The sequence below is a fragment of the Sorex araneus genome, chromosome 4 (genome assembly GCF_027595985.1).
Source record: "Sorex araneus isolate mSorAra2 chromosome 4, mSorAra2.pri, whole genome shotgun sequence".
NCBI lineage: Eukaryota > Metazoa > Chordata > Mammalia > Eulipotyphla > Soricidae > Sorex > Sorex araneus.
In genome coordinates this window covers 80,608,464-80,627,661 of record NC_073305.1, presented here as the reverse complement: position 1 = coordinate 80,627,661, position 19,198 = coordinate 80,608,464, and the positions used below count along the sequence as shown (strand labels likewise).

The following is a 19,198-nucleotide window of genomic DNA, read 5'->3' as shown; positions in this document are numbered from 1 at the left end:
CATTTTTCTTACCAATATGTTTGTTTTGCAGTTTATTCTCTCTTCATATCCTATCATTTAAATTTAAAATTGCTTTACAGGGTTCTGATACTACTTAAGGTAAGGTACTTGTACTCTTTAGCCTACTCTGGTTCAATCCCCAGTACCACATTGGTTCCCCGAGCATCACCAGGGTTCATTCTTCAACACAGAGCCAGGGATAGTTTTTAAGCACTGCCAGTCCCTCCCCACTCTAACCCCCTGCCCCAAACTCCAAAGGGTGGGGAATGCTTTCAAAATGCTTTCTGACTTAAGGTAAGACTAGGTTACTATGGTTTCTTACAAGGACATATTATTTCTAGAAATTCTCATGCAGAGAAAGGGTTCAGATCATGCACCCAGATCCGTTGAATGCCCCATCTCCTTTTTAAAAAATATTCAATAACTGATGGGGGTAAACTGGAGAAAGTACTAGAGCTAGAAAGGTTGTTGGAGAGCTCAACCCCTTTATTTATTAGGGACCCTTGCAAAACCTTGAATGGAGCAGCTTCAACTGGAAACAAGATCCAAATTGCCTGGTCAAGTTTGGGGATTTGCATTTAAACAAAATGAATTTAGAGGGCAAAAAATTAGGGATATAACAATGAAAAAACAAAAAGTTCTTAGAAAAATTTAAAGTTGTGTTCCTATTTCCAACTTGATAATACCCATTGTCTTCTTCTTTTCAGACTGCTATGGAGAAGTCAGACTACCTTATGTTCTCTCTCTATTCCCACAATATTAGTTTCAAATCCTGTTTCCTGCAATATTCAAGTTATCAAAGATAATCTACTCATCATTTAATGGACCCACTTTATTTCAGTTTTGAGGCTACAACTGGGTCACTCTGAGCTCTGTAGTTGGGAATCACTCCTGGTGATGCTTGAAGGACCATATGGGATGCTGGGATCAAACATGGGTCAGCCAAGTGCAAGGCAAGTGCCCTTATATCCTATGCCTTCTGGCCCACTATGCCCTACACTAGACTATACCTTCTGCCCCTCAGAACCATTCATTTTAAAAATTAAGAATTTTTTTTATCCCAGCAACTTTTCAAAGTATTTTTATTTGTAATTATCCTTAATTTCTTGTTTTAACCTTTGGGGCATTAGTATTAATAGGATATTAAACCTTTTTTGAGTAGATTCAGCATTTATCTTTATTCAATTCTTGTTAACATCATTTGAGCTACTTCACTTTCTAAGCCAGTCTTCATTTTTTACACATTTGGAAGTCTAAATTTTTAAGCTTGTTTTCATTTCTTCATAAAAATGTTTATTATTTAGCTTTGTTTTGTTTGGGGGCCACACCCAGTGGTACTCAGGCTTACTCCTGGCTTTGTACTCAGGGAACACTCCTGACAAGGCTCGAGACCATATGGGGTACTGGAGATCAAAACCGGGCCAGCTGCACCCAAGACACGCACCTTGCTTTAGTATCTCTCTGGCCTCCTTAACTTTTTAGTTGTTCGCCCAAACCTGTAAGTTCTGGGGGCGGGGCAAAGAGGGTATGAGCCATGTAGTGCAAGGGATTGGATAGGGCTTCTGCATGCAAAGTCTGCACTCCTGCCAGTGGAGTCATCTCTAGTGCCCTTTAACCTTTTTAATGATGTAAACACACTCAAAATTGTAGAACAGTAAATTCAGGCATTTCTAAAAGTGCACAATTCATGTAACTATCATTTTAGGACGGAACCAGAACATTATCATTATGTCAGGTAGACCTTAAGACTAAATCACTAACTCATCTCTAAACATGGTGCTGTCTTGACTGTGTATACAAGTTTTCCTTCTTAAAGTTATATACAGGGGCTGGAGCAATAGCACAGCATATAGGGCTTTTGCCTTGCACATGGCCGACCCAGGTTCAATTCCCAACATCCCATATGGTCCCCCGAGCACCGCCAGGAGTAATTCCTGAGCGCAGAGCCAGGAGTAACCCCTATGCATTGCTGGGTGTGACCCAAAAAGCACACACACAAAAAAAGTTATGTACAGACAGTGATGAAGAGTTCCAGGTGTGAGTGAGCACAGCTGCCTCCCATGTAGAGACCCAGACACAGTCCCAGTCACTGTGCCCGTGTCAGTCCACAGCAGCGGGACCCCCAGGAGTGACTCAAGCCATAATCACAGGATTAGCAGGGGGAAGAGTCACAGCCCCCGGACAGAAGAGCACCAGGAAAAATTAAAAACTGAAAAAAGGCAACTATGTCAAGAGAGGGTGACAAAAGTTGAGGAAATTCTGCAACTACATCGATCTTTTTAAATCAACCTTAAGTCTCCAAATTAGCACTGTAGCACTGTCACCCCGTTGTCCATCGATTTGCTCAAGCGGGCACCAGTAACGTCTCATTGTGACACTTGTTATTGTTTTTGGCATATCGCATATGCCATGGGTAGCTTTCAAGGCTCTGCCATTTGGGCGGAATACTCTTGGTAGCTTGCCAGGCTCTTCGAGAGGGACGGAGGACTCGAACCTGGATTGGCCACGTGCAAGGCAAACGCCCTACCCGCTGTGGTATCCCTCCAGCCCCAAATAATAATTGTATTGATGTTTAAAGGACCTGATAAAGATATCTGAATAATCAATTTAACTTAAAAATGGCCTAATGGGGAAAAATGACAAAATTTATTCAAATAGGAACTAAAGTCTGGAGAGATAGCACAGTGGTAGGGCATTTGCCTTGCATGCAGACGACGCGGGTTCGGTTCCTCTGCCCCTCTCGGAGAGCTTGGCAAACTTGTAGAGTATCCCGCCCACAAGGCAGAGCCTGACAAGCTACCCGTGGCGTATTCAATATGCCAAAAACAGTAAGAAGTCTCACAATGGAGACGTTACTGGTGCCTGCTCGAGCAAATCGATGAGCAACGGGATGATAGTGCTACAGTGACAGGAGCTAAAGAATACAGTAGTCTCAGCAGCAGAATGGATGAAAAGCAGATCAGTGATCTTGAAGGTATGGTAAACAACTCCATCAATAAAGCAGGAGCAATAGAAAAGAGAATGAGGAAAAACTTGAAGTTGTAAGAGGTTATTATTGACAACAGCAGGTGGAACAGCCTCAGAAATACAGGAATCCCAGGAGAGAAAAAGAGGGAGAGGAAGAGTGCTAAATTGAAAAAATAATAGGTGAGAACTTCCCCGTTATGAAAAGACATGTTGGAGCACTGATCCAAGAGACCCACAGAGCACTAATCAAAGTAAATCCAAACATAAGGGTGGGCCTACATTAGGGTGAGGGTTAGTATTAGGGTTAAGGTGAGAGTTAGGTTAGGGATAGGATTAGGGTTCAGGTTTGGCTATAGATGAAGTTGAAAATGTATTAGGGTGAATATTAAATTTAGGGTAACTTGCAGAGTTAGGTTTTTGCTAGAGTAAGGGTTATCATGAAGGTGAGGATCAGGATTAGGGTTATTGTTTAGATGTGACTATGGCTGAAGGGAAACAAAGTAAACCCAAACAGGGTTAGGAAGATAGTACTGGGGTAAGGCTGGTTCTATCCCAGACACATATAATCCGCTGAGCACCACTAGGAGTGATTCCTAAGCATAGAGCCAGGAGGAAGCCCTAAGTATAGCTGTGTGTGCCATTCTATCAAAGAAAATGAAATAAAATAAACCCAAACAGAACAATACCAAGGCATATTGTGATCAAAATGGCAAGACCAAAAACAGACACCTTAAGTAGCAAAAGAGAGACAAAATTTCATATACAATGGAAAAACTAAGATTCACAGCAAGTATCTCTAATGATGAGGAAAATTTAATATTCAGAGATTTTTCTTAAGAAACTACAAGCAAAAAATGGAATGCTATATATATGTATATAACCATATATCTCCAAAGTATTGGATAAAAAGAACCTTCAGTCAAGAATCCTCTATTTCGGTGAATCCTCTATTCACCGGGTATGACCCAAAAATTAAAAAAAAAAATCCTCTATTTTATCATCCAGATTTGAAGAAGAAAAAAATCCTCTATTTCATCATCCAGATTTGAAGAAAAAAAAATCCCAAAAGAATGGCAGCCTGAAGATATTCATAGCATTTAAACCAGCTGAGTTAGGGACACTGAATGGCCTCATATTAAAAGCAGCAATTTTAGGGTGTCAAAGTGATAGGGAGGATGCTTTCCTTGCATATGGCTGACCCAGGTTCAATTCCTGGCATCCCATAAGGTCCCCCTGAGCAAGGCTAGGAGTAACCCCTGAGCATCCCTGGGTGTGACCCTAAAACAAAACAAAACAAAACAAAACAAAACAACAAAGCAGAGATCTAACAGCAGAAGCAACCAACTCCTCATGGCAATGCTTTCCTTCATGGCAATAATTTCTCTAAATATCAGTGGACTGAAAAGGCACTAATTTGTTGGATCAGAAATCAGAATCCAACCTTCTGTTACTTACCAGAGACACACTTGGAACTCTCACAATAAGCACTGGCTCAGAATAAAATGAAAAAGGTCATATGGCAAATAGCAGACCAAGTAAAAACTGGCAGGTGCAGATATTATGTATCAGTCCAAACAACATACAATCCAAAGAAAATAATCAGGTAGGAATGAACATTACATACTGTTTAAAAGATCAATAGAGCAAGAAGACTAAACTCTTACCAACGTGTATGCATCATGTAAAGAGGCAGCAAAAGTTACAGAGCAACTGCTAACAGATCTGAGGAAATACAGTGATGGCAACACAACAGTAGGAGAGTTTAATACCTCTCTTACATCATTGGACAGATCAATCAGACAGAACATTAATAAAGAAACAAGAGCCCTAAATGAGGAACAGGAAGAACTGAGACTAACATACATATGAAGGACTCACCCCAAAGCCAAACAGCTTCCCCTCTACTAAGCCAATATATTACAGCTCTGGAAGCTCTGAAAATGTTATCTTGATTTTCTTTACAAAGATAGGCTTATGCTGAATTGTACATTTATGTGCTTTAAAACTTTTTGTATGGGTGCTGCAAAAAAATTTTCAATAATATACACTTAATTTTTTACAAAAAAAAAACAAAACAAAATCCTAACAACATCATTGTGTATTTTTACAGTATTACTGTATCATTTCAACACTTACCATGATAAATATATTTTACGGAGTGACAATATCAATGACACTGCATTCTATAATAATTACAACAAAATGTTTTGGTAGATTTTATTCACAAAGTATTTTAATCACAGGCAAAGTCATTAACTATATTCAAACAATGTAGTAAAAATATATTTTACTTTAAGGCACTACATATAAATTTCTTTAAAGTATACACTCATTTCATTTAGTTTATATCTGACTTAAGAACTAACAATAAATACACTTTAATCTTTGTCCTTCATTTATACATTTATGGATCCTTAATAGAGTAAAATCCTCCAAATAAGAGGAATTAAATGCAATCATCCTTAGGTCTGACCAGGTACAGGCACAAGGAGGAGGTGCCCAGAAACAACACAGAGATATTTTCAGTCTAATATGCCAAAAATTTATCTTTACATTCTTAAACCACTTTTAATGGAGCAATAACACAAAAGGACAGCACATTAAAATAATTTTTATTATATTCAGAATAAACAATCTTGGACATTAGTAACAGCAGAAATGCCCCTTATAAACAAGAATTGTACTTACTCTTTAGTTACTGTACTTCACTCAGAATTAACAAAAATAAGGCTTTTCTATTGCCTGTAAGTTTTATTATCAGAAACAGATTTTCCTAAAACCAAATATTTTCTACTATCCAGAAAACACAGCAGCATATTAGTTAATTAACAAAAATATACACCAAACCTCAGTGTATAAAGGCTAATTTTACTAAAAGAGTTTCTCAGAGTACTAGAAGAATCAGTGACTTGAAAAGTGTTGTTTTAAGATACAAATGATGTAATATAAAATTCAATATAATAGAGTCTGATTAAATAAATATTCTCGTCCTGTCAACATATACATAAAAATGTTACAATTTTAATTTAATATTTTGAGAATGGAATAAAAGTCAAGACAAATAGGTAATGACATCCCTTGAAAGGGTTAAGACACTGGCAGCGCATCCCTTCCTATTATAGCCTATATACATAACTCACAGGCTAAGTCACACTTACACATTCTGAAACTTTAACCACCCATCAAAATAATGTACTAACACTGACACCACCGGAAAGACCAACTTCTATTCAATTATTACAAAATATTCTTCTGTGATAGAATACTCCAAAATATGTCTACAGCTTTAAATTAACCCATTCTTTGCTTTCTATAGAAACCAAAGTAAAAAAATTTTTCTATTATTTTGTACATATCAGCTCTTATGTGAGGGAAAAATATTTTAAAAAGTATTAAAAGGCAAATTTAATCCTATTGATTTCATCTTATTCATTTGTTATGCTGGTTTTATTACAGGACCTTGTGACCAATAGCATGGGTTACTAACACAAAATAGAAATGCTTCTCAATATTTCAAATACATAGGGCACCAAATACTAGGACAAGGAAATCAGCAGAGGCCAAGCAAGATAATTACAGGTTTGATAACTGGCATCATTTTGTGTTCTTTACCACCATTTAACTGGGCTGTACGTTTGCTACAGTTACTTGTTGTATTTAGAAGACATGCTATTAATATTAATCACTTGCCTCAGGTACTGATAATTGGTCCCTGAACTAAATTTTCCATTTTGCAGATACAATCTAGTCTGCTGCATCTGTTTTCTTCATATTCATATTAATATTGTGTTTATCACAGCTGCTGCCTAGCAAAGATAGCCAAAGTATCTCTATGAATCAAATATTGGAGAAAGAGGTAGCACTCAGGTGACAGAATATTATTAGTGCTAAGATATTACTCGGTGACTTAACAGATGAGTAAGGTATATGATTCTAAATTCCATTAAAATAACTACTCCCAACAAGATAAGACATAAAGTTTCAAAGGTAAGCATAAAATCCCTATTCCTTATTTTGATCCAGTCAAAACTAGATTTGTGCTCAGGATAGAAATTTTCCTGTAGAACTTCTAAGTATTCTAGTTACAGTAAATAATTTGAGAAAATGGCAAAAAAATTTAATGAAATGTTTTCCCTTTGGTTTTTTGGACCATACCTGGGGGTGCTCAGGGCTTACTCCTGGCTCTGTGCCTGGGAATTGCTCCTTGGCACAGAGGATCTTACGAGATGCCAGGGATGGGAACTGGCTTGGCCACATACAAGGCAGATACTCTACCAGCTGTACTATCGCTCTGGCCCCAAACTTAATAAAAAATTTCAAATTACAATTTTAACTTGTGGATCAAAAGAGAGCAAGTTAATATGCAGTGTCAAAACTACCTTTCTTGAGATCTCTGCTCTACAAAAATGTGGAAGTCCAACAAATACCCAGTTATCATCTATCTCTGATTATGTAACTTCAAGTCTACACACCCAAGCATTCAAGCAAAAGGTCTACACACCCATACATTCACACACACACTTGCATGCCAAACACACACAATTAAAATACCTGCACACAGACATGAACACAAAGAAAAAGTACTCTATTAATTTCTTACTGGCAGTTATCTTCAGAATATATCTTTTGAGATCAATAACTTAACAGTTTTAACAAAGACATAAGGTGAAGGCTTACGTATTATATTACATGGTCAGTTTTTCATGAAAGTTTTTCTTGAAATTTAAAATTTCTTTGTATACCAGTTTTTTTTTGTTTTTTTTTTGGTTTTTTTTGCTTTTTGGGTCACACCCTGAGATGCACAGGGGTCACTCCTGGTTCTTGCACTCAGGAATTACTCCTGGCGGTGCTCGGGGGACCATATGCGATGCTGGAAATTGAACCTGGGTCAGCCGTGTGCAGGGCAAATGCCCTACCCGCTGTGCTATTGCTCCAGCCCCTACCAGCTCTTTTCTGACTAGTCAACAGATTTTATTTTCACTACAGAGACCACCTATCCCTGGGTTTGGAGATTCAAAATCTACTAAAAGTAAATATAAAAATACAAGAAACCTTTTCCCCCCGATACACAAAACCCACTAATTGTTTAAGGATTTCTGTTGTTTCTTTTATAAGTATAAAATTAGAAAAGTATGCCCACTGAAAGTTGGCAAATTTTTCATCTAAAGATATAGCAGACCTTTGTTGCAAAAACCAAAAACAAAGTGCATATGCAGTATTTTTCTCAAAAAAGACTTTCCAGAGAAAGGACTGATGTTAATCAATGTATTATTAGCAATCTTCATATAACCAGGCTACGCATTTAATGCATCAAAACATAGGGAAAAATGAAATAATTTTAGCATGTTTGGTGTAAAATTTTGTCCCTTCTTCAATGTATATATTTTTACAGTTATAATACCATTTTTTAGGGTAAATACTTGGCCTTCTGACTAACCAAAGATACTTGGTATAAACCCCAACACTACCCAATTAAAGGATCATCATCTTCATCTTGCAGCTGAAGTCGGGAAAATGGATGAGGCACAGGCAGTCTATTTTGCAAGATTATTATGAGGCACGTTAGAGTGGTTAAGACCAAGAGTGCACCAGTAACAATTCCAATGGCTTCTGGGAGATTAATGCACCACTGGTCAGTTAGCATACACTTGGTATGGCCAAAGGTTCCATTATTGGGATGTGGGTCCAATCTCAAGATGTGGCACATCATTGGATAAATATCCACAACATTAATTGTGCTCTGTTTGTAGCCTTTGTGAAATGCAGGACCGTGGGCGGCTAGAAATGGATGCATGCTAGGCAGAGAGTTATCATAACCATGGTCACCTACTGAAAAAGAATAAAACCACATTAGTCTTTCCATACAAAAGAACTTTCTTCTAGTATAAACATACTAACTAATCCTAATGAACTGGAGCAGACAGGGATGAGAAATAAAAATTTCAAGTTTCTTCTACTCAGTCATGAGTGTGCTCTCTCTCTCCTCCCTCCGTCTCACCCTCTCTCTCCCTTCTTCCCTCTCCCGTCCCCTCACTTCTTCTAAGTACTTCATAAAAACTGGATTTAACACTATTTCTCAACCTGGTATATTTATCTTCTAGTCCTATTATACTTATTCTATCTTTTAATCTCTAGAAGTGTTTGTTAGAGTGATTGAAAAAAAGTGATAGGGCTGAGGTAAATGACTAAGGAGAAAACAGATAAGAAGAAAACAAGTGAATGTGGGAGAAGTGAATCTGAAACCTCACCTATAGAAATTACTTTTAAAAAAACAATCATGATTACAGAAGCTACTACTGGTTTAATGACAGTTAACGAAATAACCTAACATGTGGAGTGCCACATATTGAGAATGTTCAGAAAGAATTCTTGTATGATATGAAGTCTAACTCTTATTGTTAAAGTTATCTCTTCAACTTGCGATTAAAGTGAAATCTAATACGAAGAAAAATGTGATGGCCCTCTGGTAAAACTCCAGTATCAAATTCTCAATTTTCAGCTTTATTCTGTAAAATCATGCCTTCTGATGTTCATGAACAGCATACAACAAGCTCACTTTCTTGAACTGCAAGTGACTGAGAGATGAATGATCAATATTGCTCACTGTTCTTTGTATATTTAATTATTTCCTAATAAAAAAAAATAAGCACATGATTCGAAAGATATGAAAGGGACAACCCCTCAATTGACATTTTCAGTCTCCCTGCATCAAGGGATTATGAGCCGTTTGGGTTCTATTTCTATTCCTTACCTTTATCGCTATTTCCCAAATTCTTAATAATATAGAGAGCTAACAGAAACAGAAATCATATACAAATTCCACTGCCCTTAGTCATAACTTTGCCTGATGAGTCTGAATTGCTGTAAGTCAGGAATGAGCAGACTACAGCCCATCCAGCCCTCCAGCTATTTTCAAAGACTGTCGCACTGTCATCCCACTGCTCATCGATTTGTTCGAGCGGGCACCAGTAACGTCTCCATTGTGAGACTTGCTATTACTGTTTTTGGCATATTGAATACACCATGGATAGCTTGCCAGGTTCTGCCATGAGGGCGAGATACGCTCGGTAGCTTGCCGGGCTCTCCGAGAGGGACAGAGGAATCGAACCAGGGTCGGCTGCGTGCAAGGTAAACACCCTACCCGCTGTGCTATTGAAACATCCCATGACAAATTGATTACATAGATTTATAGCTTCTTGGGCTTTGTGAAAATTACTGGTAACTCAAGTTTAGAAAAAAAGTGAAACTATAAGGTCACCCTTTTAATCTTTCAGGTCTGAGGGAGAGAGAGAGAGAGAGAGACAGAAAGAGAGAGAGAGAGAGAGAGAACACAGAGAGTAAAGCACCTGCCTTGCATATAGCCAACCTAGGTTTGATCCCCAGTATCACATATGGTCTTCTGAGCACTGCCAAAAGTAAGTCCTGAGCACCATCAGATAAGAACCCAAACACCCCCAAATTATAAAATAAACCTGGGGTGAAACTGTGGCTACTCTTAAATTGCTATTAAATGAAAAGAGAATAAAGACCTGGGAATTCGATAGTCAAAAACTGAACTAATTATTCTGTGTGACCATGTGTAATCAAACTTCCCTGCTAACAGAACCACTTTACATCTGATTTATCCTTAGCATCCAAAAGAAACATCCTAAATAAATACTTACATTTTGTTAAAGAATTATTAAGCACAATTGTCCAGCCTTCATCAGCAACTAAAATAATAGGCTGAATTCGATCATTATGTTGGTAATGAAATTTGGCAGGAATGTCTTCTTTGAGATAGACTTTCATGTGACGGTTACAGCTTTTCAGTTTGTTATAAACCTTTGTTCTATCTGGAAGAAAAAGGAAATAGCAAACGGAAAAAAGGAAATATTAGAGCTAAGGTATTAAGGAAAGCATACTTCTTATTAGAGTAACTAAAAATAAATCATAAATAATATCACTCTATATTCTTTAAATAAAAGCCCAGAATAATAATTATGTGATAGTGTTAGTGTGTGTATACTTATAATATATATTTTATATAAAAATTACATATATATACACGTACACCACCTTTTTACAAGCATTCAAATATTTCATTTTGTGATTGTCCTTGGAACAACTTGCATCTAGTTTCCTAAGTAAATATAAGCAAACTAAATATTATTAACTAAACATCAATAAAACCCAAGAATTTTATTTGTTTTTGGGCCAGACTCCACCATTCTCAGAGATTACTCCAAGCAGATCCATGGAGACCACATATGATGCCACATATGATGCCAGGAACTGAAACCACGTCGGCCAGGTGCAAGGCAAGCTCCTTACCTGCTATACTATCACTCTAGCCCTCAATTTTCCACAATATTTTCTTTCCTTTTTCCAATTAATGGGCAGAGGGGGGGAGGGAAATCATATAATCCCATTCTGTACTAAGTATAAGAGTAATGTGGTTCTAATAGGCAGAATCTGGAAACAACCCGAGTTCCCAAGAACAGACAACTTGTTAATGAAACTTTAGTACAATGGAATACTATGCTGCAGCTAGGAAGATGAAGTTATGAAATTTGCTTGTAAATGGATGGTCATGGAGAATGTCATGCTAAGTGAAATGAGTCAGAAAGAGAGAGATTCAGGAACTGGAGTGATAGCACAGTGGGTAAGGGCACTTGCCTTGCACTCAGCCAATTCGGGTTCAATTCCCAGCATCCCATATGGTCCCCCAAGCACTGCCAGGAGTAATTCCTGACTGCAGAGCCAGGAGTAAGCCTTGTGCATTGCTGGGTATGACCACCGCACCCCCTCCCAAAAAAGAAGAGAGGGACAGACATAGAATGACTGTACTCATTTGTGGAATAAAAAATAACATGAGACTGACATCCAAGGACAATAGACACAAGGGCCAGGAATATTGCTCTATAGTTGGAAGCCTGCCTCATGAGCTGGGGGAGAAGGCAGCTAGAATAGATAAGAAATCACTAAGTCAATGATAGTTGGAGGGATCATTCAGGATGGGAGATGTGTGCTAAAAAGTATATAAAGTACCAAACATAGCTTTATGTTTGGTAGCTTCTCAATATCTATAGAGCAATCCATAATGCCCCAAAGTAGAGAGTATGGGGGAAATTGTCTGCCATCAAAGCAGGGGGAAGGTTGGGATGGGAGAGGGGATACTGGGTATATTGGTGGTGGAAAATGTTCACTAGTGGAGGGATGGGTGTTGGATCATTGTATGACTGAAACTCAAACATAAAAGCTTTGCAACTGTATCTCACAGTGATCAAAAAAAAAAACCAGAAAAACATGAAATCTGAAGTGAACCTCTGAAGAACATAAAAATATTATTCACTACAAAAAAAAAAAAAGGATGTGGTTCTAAGCTACAAATGTCAGAGCTTCATTTTTTTACAAAACCCTCCCTCAATTGCCCCATTCAAATTATGCTGACTTTAAATATCCTTGGCTATTTTTACTTACTTGTTTTGGGAAGTATTGCAGCAACTGGGGTTAAATCTATGACAGTGTAGTTTGAGTGATCAAGGCAGAGGTCCAAGTTTATTACTCTTTCTTCAGAACACTGGGTTATCCCATGATCACTTGTAATGATAACATTAAGATTTTCCCATAACCCTACCATTTTGAGTTTATGAACCAGATCCCCAATATGGTCATCTACTTCTTTTAACACTCTGCTCATGTTTCCTTTATCTTCAGGTCCGTATTTGTGGCCACTGGCATCAGGTTCTTCCCAGTAGAGTGCTGCAAAGGTGACTGGTGGGCTTGAATTGCTCAGCCACATGGTAATGTTATTTAGTCTCTCCTCAAATGACACTGAAGAACTATAATTCATAAAATACGAAGGTGTGGTATTGTGAATGGATACGTCAGTACCAGGCCACATAGCAGCAGCACTTGATCTGTTTTCCTGAAGCTGATTGGTGACCCAGATAGGTACTGCTTCATTCCACCAAAAAGGATCCTTGTCATTGAAGTCAGAAAAATTTTTCTTTGTGGTTGAATCAAACATGGAATTAGCCACAATGCCATGGCTTTCTTCATACAAGCCTGTCACAATACTGTAGTGGTTTGGAAATGTTTTTGTGATAAAAACATTTTTAACGTGCTCTATCAAGGCACCTTCTTTGATAAAATTCTGGAGATGGGGAAATTCATAGTTCTGCAAATAGTCAGCTCTGAATCCATCAAAGGACACCAGTAATAATTTGGGTGGCAAACTGTGGGAGGAATTTTCTCTGTAGCCAGTTGTAAGTCCAGAAAATAAAAGTAATATTAATAACTTCATAATGAACGTGTTGAAGGAAAGCAATCAGGGCTCCTAAAACATAAAAACACAATTTATATGCAGAAAGGCTTTTTGGTTTGGATCAGGTTACAGAAGTGTTGCCACTGGGAGAAGAAAATAAACATTTAAAAACTTTTTATATATCAGCTTTTACCTACATTAATTTAAAAACTAAAGTCATTTATTTAAAGATAACAGTATAAAGCTAAGGTTGGAAAAAAATTATAGTTGACTCTATTTATCTAATTTCCTATTTATAAATGTCCTACCAAATCCTTCGTGCTCTGAAAGGGAAGTGAGCTATTCCTAGCCTCCATATAAATAATCCTATCTGGCTGCTTTCTCTGCAGCAGCAGGTATTTTTCTAAGGGTTTAATAAGGACAGATGAGGAAACAAAAAAAATTGTTTCACACAAAAACAGAAATGATGCCACACGGGATGCTGGGGATTGAAACCACATTGGCCATCGGCAAGGCAAGCCCCCTACTTGCTATACAATTACTCCGGGGCCCCAATTTTCCAAGATAAATATTTTCTTTTTCCTTTGCCAATTAAGGGGGGGGAGTCACATAATCCCACACTGTGTAAGAGTGATATGGTTCTAAGCTACAAATGTCAGAGATTCATTTCTTTTTAACCCACAGAAACAAATAGTTGAAAGTCTACCTTACTGATTGACTGCGAATTCTTGTTGAAAAATGTTAGCATCAAAAGGGGGGGGCGTGAAAACAAAAGTTATTTTATTTTATTTTATTTTATTTTTTTTCTTTTTGGGTCACACCCAGCAATGCACAGGGGTTACTCCTGGCTCTGTACTCAGGAATTACCCTTGGCGGTGCTAAGGGGGCCATATGGGATGCTGGGAGTCGAACCTGGGTCAGCTGTGTGCAAGGCAAATGCCCTACCCGCTGTGCTCTTGCTCCAGCCCCCAAAAGTTATTTTAAAAAAGAGCACACCCACCTCAATCTAGACCAGCCCAATATTCACATGAGAGTTGCTAATACACAGATAAAAGCCTAAGGAACTTAAGAGACCACAATTTCTTTCTAACAGACACAGCAGCTGGAAGGGAATTTCATTACCACCTCTCTCTTAAATAAGCATCCTGTTTACTGTCAAAGACTTAACTACATAGTACTTCAGATTCAGAGCTTTCCTGTTTCTTTAAGAATCCACTGACTGGGGCAAAAAAAGAAACAAACAAACAAAAAGTCTCCCCTAACAAATCTCCCTGTCTCAGTATCTACCTTAGTCCATTATAAAGTATGTTAAGCGATTTAGGTAGAATGATTCACTGTAGATGGGCTGGCATCTTATGCATTACAACATGAGAAAAGGAATAAATTCCACATAAGCTAAGAGATTTGAGGGATGGAGATAAAGAGGGTCACATTATTCATTTGGCGAAACAGGTGAATTATTCAGAAGAAACAGAAGCAGCAGACATTTGAAAGACACAAAGCATGTCTGAAATGGCCAATATGAAGAATAGGAGTCTATGAGAAAACAGATCTGGTGGTCAATGTCCACAGCCAAGGCAATGCATTTTAAAGGACAATTATGAATGATCTAGGCAAGTTAGTGTCCTGGCTCACGCATGAGTAAAACAGACAAGTTGATCCTACTTGGTCTTGAGATTCTACCAGAAATTTAGCATGACTAAGGGAATTAGAAGACATCAACTAAATAGTGGGTGAAAGCTAAACTACCTAAACTGAAATTTATCTAGTTACAAGAAGCAGAGATGGCTTTAGACTAGATATTCTGGTGTTTGTTTGTTTGCTTTCCAGTGTTTTAGAAGTAATTTTCTGTGAAGGTTGATATGATGTGGGATTGTATGCAGGTATGTCCACAGAGCTATGTGCCGAGAGGTCATACACAGTTGCAGGTGAACAGAATTAAGTCCATGAGTAATTTTATTGTATTCTTTCTCTCAACTATAATGCAATACCTTGAAGAGACATTCTTTCAAACATACAGCCTAGATGATATGTATTTTATGAAGATACTCAAATACTGACTAGTTGAAATGTATCACTGTATCACAGTCATCCCATTGTTCATCGATTTGCACCAGTAACATCTCAATTCGTCCCAGCCCTGAGATTTTAGCAGCCTCTCCTTACTCGCCTTTCCCAACTATTGGAGGCTCTTTCAGGGTCAAGGGAATGAGACCTGTTATTGTTACTGTATTTGGCATATCAAACACACCACTGGGAGCTTGCCAGGCTCTCCAGTTGAAATGTAAGCCTCTGAAAATCAGAGCCTTAATGTTTTGAAGGATTATTCTGAAGTGTCAAGAATAAAAAATGAATGTTCATCACGTGAGGAGTGAATAAATAATTGGCATATAGAATGGAATATCAAAAATAAATCACAAAGTATCATGCTTAAAATATACAAATCTATAGATACAAAGTATCTTAAAAGCTGCTTACCAGGGACAAAGGATTGGGGAGAGATGTGGAGTAACTGGCAATGGATATAAGGGTCCTTTAGGGTGATAAAATGTTTGCAAGTAGTCTGTAAGTGATGGTTGCATGATTCTATGAAATTATATACCTTAATTTATAAAATCTATGAAATTATATACCCAGATTTCCCATTTTCCAGTAGCGAGGTGGTCACACCCAGGGACTGCTCCCGGTACCCTGTAATCCCATCCACGGCCAGCATCCAGCGACTTAAAAGCAAGTTCCCAGAAGTGTGTGGCCGCTTTGCAGCTGCGTGGTACCTTATAGCCTACTTCTCCCCTGGGAGAACCTGGCAAACTACCAGGAGTTTCCTGCCCACATGGGAGAGCCTCGCAAGGCCCCCATGGTGTATTCATATGCCAAAACCAGTAACAAGCTGGGTCTCATTCCCCTGACTCTGAAAGAGCCTCCAATGCAGAATCGTTGGGAAGGACGAGTAGAGAGAGGCTTCTAAAATCTCAGGGCTAGGATGAATGGAGACATTACCGAGACTGCTCCAGAAATTTGATGATCAACGGGATGATGATATACCTTAAAGCAACAGGGGTGGTACTGGGGTCAGAGCAACAGTACAGGGGTAGGGAGTTTGCTTTGCATGAGACTGACCAGGGTTTGATCCTGGGCATTCCATATGGTCCCCTGAGTACTACCAGGAGAATTGCTGTGTGCAGGGCCAGGAGTAAGCCCCAACCACTGCAGGGTGTGGCCCCAAACAAACCAACCAAACAAACAAAACTCAAAACAAAACAAATAAGAAACTAAAACCAAGAAGCAACAGGGGTACTGTATTTGAGTTAATTAAGCTGTAGCTAAGTGTGAGCCACTGGTGGTACCTGCCTTGCATTAATTTGTTAACAAAGTAAATAGTACAGCAGGTAGTGTACTTGATTTGCAGGTGGCTTGTCCCGGTTCTTACCCGTGGCTTCACATACAGTCAGTCCCCCAAGTACTGCCAGGGGTCACTCCTGAACATAGGGCCGGGAATAGCTCCTGAGCACTGTAGCGTGTGACCCCAAAACAAACAAAACAAGGGTACATAATTTCAGACTTTTAACACAGAACTTTTCCTGCCAGAATGCCTTTCATCAGTAATACTTGGATCTGCTTCATTCAAAAAGAACTATTCAACTACAAAGAAAACATCAGTGAAATAGTTAGGTTCTTTGGGAGGAAGGACAGGTGGGGTATGATTTTATGTTTCAAATGAGTGAACTCATTTCAAAGGAATAATAATCACTAATTGTTATGTTATCAAACATTGGGAGAATTTCTGTAAAATTCCATATATGCAGACCCATCTGGATTATATCCAAACATCCCAAGAAAAACTATGTCGTTATCTATAAGACAAGGAACAAAACACATTCTACCTGCTGGGCAGTGACTTTTCTACCTGAATGGAATGTATGTCAAGCAACTTTCACTGGTATTCTTAGTCCTTGAGAACTGAAGTATCAGCTACAGATATGATGAAGGATACTGTAACCATTAGCATGCTATTGGTTCTGTAGTACTAATGCCTTATTCTAAAGAAAAACTTAACAGTCTTAAGTTAGCATTACTGTCTATGCACAGTAATTTAGGTAGTTTCCTTCAGATTATTATTAATAATTATTTTAATGGTCTAAGGGGGGAAAAGTCATCCCCTAAATAACTTTTTTGTTCTTTAAATTTCTAGGGTGCTAAGTAACTCTCCCAGTTTTCCAGTGCACACGAATCTCTAGCCAGTATTTTCAAACACCTACACCCCCTAAATGATATTCTCGTTCTTTAAAGTGCTAGGGTACTAAGTAATTCTCCCATTTTTCTAGTGCACACAAGGATCTCTAGCAAGTATTTTCAAATACCTAAACTTACAGCTTTTTTTCCAAAAAATGTTCTCCCTGTGTTTTTTCATCAAAATTTCTGCCAAATTATATTTTGAAGCTAATTTCAAGACAAAAGGTGCTTGAAGTAGCTATACTATAGTACTTATAAGTTCGCAACATTGTTTTAAGTTAGTCTTATTTCGTTAAAATAGCTTAAAACAGCCTCTGGGAGGAAAAGGATTAAGAATATTAATGTTATAACATCAATTTTTTTAAAAGCAGCTTACTTCCTATTGGATTTAGTAGCTTTCAAATAACCTGTTGGTTAAGCAAAAACAACCCCCACTCCCCACCCCACCCCAACCCCCCTGGGGACTTTTCATACCTACATGGACGAGTCTCTCATAGTGTCTGTCTCAAGGGGTCGTCGTGATGACAAAAAGAAACTGGAAGTCTTGTTTATAAAGCGCTTGACAGCGCTCCCAGCTACCCAAGTCACTGAAGTCTTACCTTTGCTGCCTGCTTTGCAATGATTATATCATGTTTCCAAAGAACAGAAACCAATGCTGATGCTTCCAGAAGCTCCTCCCCCGACCCCTGTCCAGCCTGTCCGCCTCCCCTCCTCTACACCCCTACACCGGCCGCTTGGCCCCTCCCCAGGCCCCCCCCAGCCTGCATGCCCGGGTCCAAACCTACCTGCTAGAGGCTCTTGCCTCTTCCCTCGCCGCCTTCCCGGCCCCCCGCCCGGGTCTGTCCCGGGCGTCGCAGGCAGCACCCGGGGGTATGTATGTAAATATCAGTGCGTGTGGGGATCCCGCCACAGGGCAGGTGTCCCACCACCTCTCGGGCCGAAGCCCCTAGGGGCACCGGGAGGGGGTGGCATTTCCCTGCAGAACGCCCGGGCGCGCGCTCACACTCACCCGCCGCCGCGTCTTTCCAGCGCACGGAACTCGGCGCCCGCGGAACTCGGCGCTCGCGGAACCTGCCGCTCGTGGGGCGCGTGGGCAAAAAGAGACCTGAACGGACAAGGGCGAGGCCGCTCTCCCCGAGGCGCCTGCGCAATCGCGGGTGCCCAGGCTTCGGTTAACAGCCCCAAACGCCCCGCGCCCCGCGCCGCCGAGCTCTGGCGCTCCCGGGTTTGCGCAGCCGCCGGGCGCGCGGCAGCGGAGCCCCCGGGACGCGGCGCGGGGTGGGGGGGGGTCTGAGACAGGCCCTGCGATTGGATACCAGGGCCAGAGTTGAATGTAATCCTATTTACGATTGGTTGAATGCGGGTACCACCGCGAGATCAGTGCTTCGACGGTCGGATTGAATCAGGGTAGAGACTCATTGCTCTCTGTCACTTTCCTGTAATTTTAGCGCTGAGTAGCCTGAGACACTAAGTGAGTCCTAGGAAAGCCCCTGGTTATTACCTTCTCTCGCGTTATTGCCTTTTTCTGCTTCTAGTTTACCCACTTAATCTGCCTCCACCCCTCCACGCCCCGGAAAATTTAGGTATCTGATGGAAAAATAAAAAAAACAAAAACTTCTTTGGCTTCACTTGATCCTAGGATGAGCAACTCCGGTCTGCTCCAGTAAATTGGGATTCATGCCCTTGGTTCTGCTAGAGCAGTATGTCTTTTCTTACTAGATAAGTAAATACCTCTACAAGAGAAGTTGA

The 19,198-nt window shown here is 39.5% G+C and overlaps 1 protein-coding gene across 3 annotated transcripts; it reads right to left on the bottom strand.

The window, feature by feature from the left end:
* Positions 1–5,562: 5,562 nt before the first annotated feature.
* On the bottom strand, positions 5,563–18,683 carry ENPP4 (ectonucleotide pyrophosphatase/phosphodiesterase 4). Of its 3 annotated transcripts, none has more exons than XM_004605835.2 (4): positions 18,235–18,683; positions 12,430–13,288; positions 10,632–10,802; positions 5,563–8,796 (listed from the first exon to the last, which is right to left on the bottom strand). In XM_004605835.2, the coding sequence occupies exons 2-4, from the start codon at positions 13,253–13,255 to the stop codon at positions 8,432–8,434; spliced, it is 1,362 nt and encodes a 453-aa protein (XP_004605892.2). In that variant the 5' UTR covers positions 13,256–13,288; positions 18,235–18,683; the 3' UTR covers positions 5,563–8,431. The 3 variants fall into 3 exon arrangements, with proteins under 3 accessions (XP_004605892.2, XP_054990578.1, XP_054990577.1); XM_055134603.1 differs by having other exon boundaries at positions 5,563–8,793; XM_055134602.1 differs by having other exon boundaries at positions 18,459–18,683.
* Positions 18,684–19,198: the final 515 nt, after the last annotated feature.